Consider the following 6370-nt stretch of genomic DNA (forward strand, 5'->3'; position numbering starts at 1 on the left):
CGTGCAATAGCACATACTCGTAAGCTCGTTGTGTTATTGGGCACGATAAAATTAAATCGTTTAATAAATACTAAGAGGTGTAAGAATCGTATATCATCATATGCCTCTGAACGCAGTAGAAGAATATAAATGACCATAGAATGCTCAAAATTACAAATGCTATTTGCTTTGCTTCGGCGACAGCATGGCTCAGCGGTACGGTCTTTGCTTTGTACCCGAAAGGTACCGAGTTCGATCACCCGCCGCTGCGCTGTGTCGCCTTGAGCAAGTCACCTCGCATCAGCACAATTTGCGGCGCTGCACAGCGGCTGCCGCCTGGGTTATTCCAGTCTTCCCTTGGACTAGACCCTAGGTAAAAATCTCCCCTATGGGATGAATGAATGGAATTTTATTTATTTTTATTTATTTTATTATTTATATCGTAAGTGAAAAGCCGCATAGTATTCTCTAGAATTCTCAACAACGACTTCAGTTGCCTTAAAACGATACATGAAAAAAAAAATGGGGGAGGGGAGTGAGAGAGGGAAGGTGTTGTTAGAGGAAGAGGGAGTGAGAGAGAATGAGAGAGAGAGAGAGAGAGAGAGAGAGAGAGAGAGAGAGAGTGTGTGTGTGTGTGTGTGTGACTGATATAAGAATAAATTCACAACTCTCTGTGCAGTTGATACATTTTATAGTTTATCTCACATATTTATAGAAATGATCATATTACTCCCACTGTCAGTCAGACTTGAAAGCAGCGTTGATAAATTCAAAAATAAACTGAAAACATATCTCTTTGATAAGTATTAAAATTAGATTATGCCAGGAATGATTGCAAAGTGCACACGTGATTGCGCGCGCGCGCGCGTGTGTGTGTGTGTGTGTGTGTGTGTGTGTGCATTCGTGTATACATTAATTTAAGTGTGTGTATATGTATATGTGTGTGTATATATGTATTTAATAATATATATATATATATATATATATATATATGTATATGTTTATGTACGTCTATGTACATGCATGTATGTATATTTAGTGTGTACGTGCATACGATATATGTTTGTATATCTATATGTATGTGGATTATATATATATTTATATACATATAGATATATAAATATATATATATATATATATGTGTGTGTGTGTGTGTGTGTGTGTATGTTTGGGAGTAATATATTTATGTACAGTGTGTATATGGATGTGTGTGTGAGTGTGTGTATAATTGGATGCGTGTGAGCTTGTGTTTGTATGTCTGAATTTGTAGTATGTAATTTTTTTTACTGATGGTCAAAGTGAAGCTCTTCGAAGCTTCGACATAAGCGCTATATAAATGTACATTTATGATTACAAAATGTGCATACTATAAACAGTATATTTACAATAACGATCTGAAAAGTGTGTATGAAAAGAGTCAAATAATTAATTACAATATAATGTTGGAAAAATGCATGCCTTAACAAGGCCATCTGCTCATCTCTCGACAGTCTTAAGCATCTCATTTATCGTGTTTTGTTGACAAAGAGGAAACCCGAAACGTCCACAACATCTGTCCTTGTAAATTAGATTGAAGCTGCTATTTTATTTTAGTATTGTTGAATAATTTCCGAGCTTCAAGCCGTTTTAACTCTCTCCTCACCAGCTATTTTTTTAATTTTCCCCCCAAAGTTCACAGCCATCCAACACAAAAAAAATAGATTTTTTCTTACTCAAACAGAAAAGCAACAAGGATATTCTATACATAATATTGTTCTACAAAAGGAGCTCTGCAACACAGTGTCACGATTTTACAGCTGTAAATTTTTTTTTCTTCTTTAAATGTTGTGATGTAACAAAAGAAATGAGAATGATAGAATTGTTGATTGCATCGTAACAAATAAATGTGACAATTTTCCTGTGGTTAGTAAGGACAGGGTTAAGACGATCGATCACTTTGAAACTGTGTGTTTGGTTTTGGTTCAAAGTCCTCTATGAAGAATGGTCCTGTCATCCTTCTTGAAAAAGACGAACAAAAGTAATGAGTAGCAACGCCACGGCAGACGAAGGGAGAATCCGATTACCTGAAAGGAAACATAAAAACCTATGAATTCGATATCAAAATTGGGCATATAACATATTTGGCGATTACATTTGACAGACCCAGCAGCTAATCTCGTAAAAGTGAGTGACTGCTTATTTATCCTATTTTTTTATCAACTCCTTGGGCTCTGTCCCACAATTTCATCTATCTTCTAGTTGAGCTTTTATATAGCGCAATATTCATTAAACGTGCTCAACGCGCTTTTCAAGGGACCCCTGACGAACAGCAACACTTAACATGTAAGACGAGACATGACGCCTGTTAGGCGATATTACAATTTTTTTTTTCGATAGAGAAAACGCTGTTAACGGCCATGTACTCATTTTACACGAGTGCGGTGAATGTGAGTATAGAGCGTTTTTCAAGAACTCACTATGCGCCGAGAACGCGAGTGTTATACCACAAGACCACATGACCTTTTCATGTCATGGGCCAATCAGAACGTTCCAAAACAAAGTTTATAAATTAAGAGTCACTCACTTTTACGACATTCAACATGATGGGCTCGGGTGCGTGGGTTAGGTTAACCTAGCATTACTTTTACAAAGACTGAAAACAAACATTTTATAAAAACTCATGTCTAGTCTTAATCTACTCGTAATTTTGAGTAAAATCGGGTTGGGTTTTTATTCAAAGCATGCAAACTGCACTTTGAAACTGTCATAAATATTCAACTTCCATATTTATGACCTTCAACAGCATGTAAAGTTACTTGAAAACTTTAAGTAGATGTGTCTCTTTATAAATTTCATTTTTAACAACTGTTATAATAAATTCATATTTCAATTTTTTTTCCAAATCTAAATTATTTATTTATTTTATATATTAAATAAATTTCATTTATTTATTTATTAATTTATTTAATTAATTATTTATTTATTTATCATTTTTGTATCGCGAAAAGGGGGTGAGTGGATTTTTTGATACTTTTTCAGCTTTTCAAAGAATTATATATTTATTGACTCATTTATCTATTTAGTGTTTAAAAGGGCATTTCATGCGAGCATTAACTTGCCATTGCAGATGTTGATTATCAAGTCATGTTCGTTGAGTCCTAAAACGTGGTCCTTCAAAGCCATAAGGCGTTTGGAGAGGGAATTTATCCCAGTATATGTAGCATTAAACGGGCAATGACAATTGTCTGCTACCCTTTGCATAGAACGCTAGTCTATCACAAAGTACTTTTTCGCCAGATTTAAAAGACCCAGCTACCTTATTATTGTTAGGTGAACAAGGGAAGGGGTCGTCAGAAGTAAAAAAAATATATCGACTTAGCGGAGATTGATATTAGTAATTTTTGCTGGTGAAGCGAGTGTTCTATCAAATGAGCTATCGAGTTGAATATGTACAGATAAACACGAAAACTGAACATTACCACCAACCAGAAGCAACATGTTGTAGTCGTGTCCGAGGCATCACCATGCGTACATTAACTCTTACAGTCTCATGTTGTACTCTGTAAATGTTGTTATCTCCCTTTTCATGGTTTTTCAGGAAGTTGTTGGCGCTCACGTCGTTCGGCAGCGCATTTCTCTTGGTTCGTTGCCGTTTGCGATTAGGTCCCATTTCCATCCCTCGCGTCTGAGGGGTTAAATTTTTGGGTGGCTTCGACGTGAGACATTCTCTTCCTGTCTGCAGCGACCTCCATTCCTTGCGGGATAAAAGAAAAACAAAAGTTAACTCTCTCCTTACTGACCATTTCATGGATTTTCCTCACAATGGCATTATCACACAGCATAATATAGAATTTTAACTCTTACCCAAAGAGAATTAGAACATGCTATTCATAATGTTGTTTAGTTCTTATAACTAAAACTAAACTTTTCTTCAAATTTCGTGATATACAAAGGAAATCCGAATGAGAAAAATGTTGGTTTCATCGTTACGAATGTGACGATTTTGCTATGGTTGGTAGAAAGAGGGCTAAGTGAGATGGTCTGAGAAAAGCGACAACAAGCATCACTCGGCAAGCGAAAGAAGGGCCGACCAAAGGACACATGGATAAGAGCAGATGTAGAAGCAGATACCCAGCGTCGGGACAGACGTGGAGATGTCTGAAAACGATGGTACAGGACAGAAAATAGTAGAGGATCTTTGTTGATGGCCTATTCTCCTGGAGGGACAAAAGCCCAAAGTAAGTAAGTAAGTATATGAGATGGGGTAAGATGACCGAGTAGATAAGGTACCGTAATTCTAACCGGGGGTCTCGTGTTCGAACCTCGTTGTCAGTATACCGTTTTATCGTTGAGCAAGAAACTTAGTCTTCATTTCTCATTTTGATGCGCTGCGCTGCGGCAGACGTCTGGGTTTTAGGTCGTCTTTTCTCGAGATATACCCTAAAGACAAATTTCTCATTGAGAATGAATAAAGGGAATTCATCTATAATAATAACATAACATGTCGTTTTTATATAGTGCCTTACCCACGTATATCAATCTATTTATCGTATCTATATTTAATTTGTTAAATACAGTGTCCTAGGCGGACTTTAGATATTGTACCTCTCATGGGGGATTGTCTTTAGCCAGCAATAAATTATGGCAGCCTGACAAGGTCTTTCCGATGTCTTGTGCGGTGTAATGGTTTATCACACGCCTTCGGTTGATTCAAACTCGGAGTGGTTCAAAATTGACTCGTTGGAAACAGAACTTTATTCAAATGTGCGGCTATGTGGTCTAGTGGTGTGACACTCGCTTTCGGACCGGAAGGTCCCAGGTTCGAGCCACGCTCGGCGCATAGTTGAGTCCTTGGAAAAGACTCTTTACTCACATTCTCTCACCGTACTCAGGTGTAAAATGAGTACCTGGTCGTTAACAGCGTGGTCTCTGTCCGAAATAAAATGTAATATCGCCTAACAAGTCTCGTTCTACATGTTAAGTATTGCTGTTGGCTATGGTCCCCTTGTAAAGCGCTTTGAGCATGTTTAATGGATATTGCGCTAAAGAAAAGCTCAAGTTTTTTTTAAAATGCTCTCATCGAACTTTACTCATGAATGAAAGGATTACATAACCGGTAACAGAATTCACTCTGTCGAAAAAAATTGTATTACTGCCCCCGGGGCGTGATTTTTTATTTTACATTTAAAGCGTTGTTGTCGGCCCATGACTCATTGTAAGGCGACTTGAGCACATTTAATTGTTGGATATTGCGCTTTTTAAAGTTTTCGTTTTTTAAAAATTATTTTTCGTTTACTTTAGCTATTTACAAAGAGATATAGAAAATGGCGCGCAGTTGGGATGTTTGGTTTTGTTTTGTTTTTTTTGTTTTTGTTTTTTGTTTTTTTCTTGTATTTTTCTTTCTTCCTTTGTCTGGTACCTTTCATCATACACGCTTGTTCGGTTCTTTAATATTGTTAGATAGACTGGGATATAGATAGTTCGAAGATGACGTCACTCAGGCCTTTGTTATTGTTTTTGCCATCCGCGTTTGTGAGTTGTTCTCACTAAACTGTATCAACCTGACTATAAACGTTCATGGTTACACAGAGTTTGTGTGTTGGTCCGTTATACTTCTGGATGGCAATGTTGTGAACTCCTTGGCCAAGCGCATTCTATCTATAAACATGGTAAGAATAATAGTGCTCTATAATTGTGACCTATCGCCTCAAAACAGTATTATGTCTGGAGGATCAAGACGGTGACAATTGAATTTTTAGCCGGAAACTTGGAACTTGTTCCAACATTTATTTTTTGTTTTGTTTTGTTAAGAAGAAAGAAGAGAAAATTTTGAAGGAGCTAAAAAGTAAAATGTTATTTCGGATCATTTAATTAAATAAATTTTTTAAAATAAATAAAATTCCCTAGGGTCTATTCCAAGAGAAGACTGGGATAACCCAGGCGTCAGCCGCTGTGCAGCGCCGCAAATTGAGCTAGGGAGAGGTGACTTGCTCAAGGCTACACAGCGCAGCGGCGGGTGATCGAACTCGGTACCTGCTGCTCCCTAATTCACTTTTTCTTATGTAATTCATTACGATGTAGTAACAGATTTCAACAGCGAGTCACACTATCTCACCCCGTGCCTAGTATAGATTCAAAATCACTGTGTGCGGCTATGCGGTCTTGTGGTATGACATTCGCTTTCGGATCGGAAGGTCCTAGGTTCGAGCCTTGCTCGGCGCACAGTTGAGTCATTGGAAAAGACTTTTTACCCACATTCTCTCACCGTACTCAGGTATAAAATGAGTACATGGCCTTTAACAGCGTTGTCTCTGTCGGGGGAAAAAATGGTAGTGTCGCCCAGCAGGCGTCATGTTTCGTTCTTTATGTTACGTGTTGCTGTGAGTAAGGGACCCTTTGTAAAGCGCTTTGA

General features: G+C 37.6%; 1 protein-coding gene across 2 annotated transcripts in view; it reads right to left on the reverse strand.

Moving 5' to 3' along the window:
- Positions 1 to 1782: 1782 nt before the first annotated feature.
- Positions 1783 to 6370, reverse strand: part of LOC144969497 (uncharacterized) — a 14439-nt gene continuing 9851 nt past the window's right edge. The window contains exons 8-9 of one of the 2 annotated variants that reach the window (XM_078908625.1): positions 3445 to 3712; positions 1783 to 2042 (exon numbers count right to left, since the gene is read on the reverse strand). In XM_078908625.1, the coding sequence (XP_078764751.1) occupies positions 1969 to 2042; positions 3445 to 3712 (342 nt within the window). In that variant the 3' untranslated portion in view covers positions 1783 to 1968. Of the gene's footprint in view, positions 2043 to 3437; positions 3713 to 6370 lie in introns of both variants that reach the window. The other variant, XM_078908627.1, reaches the window with a different exon arrangement.

The sequence above is a fragment of the Berghia stephanieae genome, chromosome 3 (genome assembly GCF_034508935.2).
Source record: "Berghia stephanieae isolate SIO BIC M18660-M18661 chromosome 3, UCSD_Bste_1.3, whole genome shotgun sequence".
NCBI lineage: Eukaryota > Metazoa > Mollusca > Gastropoda > Nudibranchia > Aeolidiidae > Berghia > Berghia stephanieae.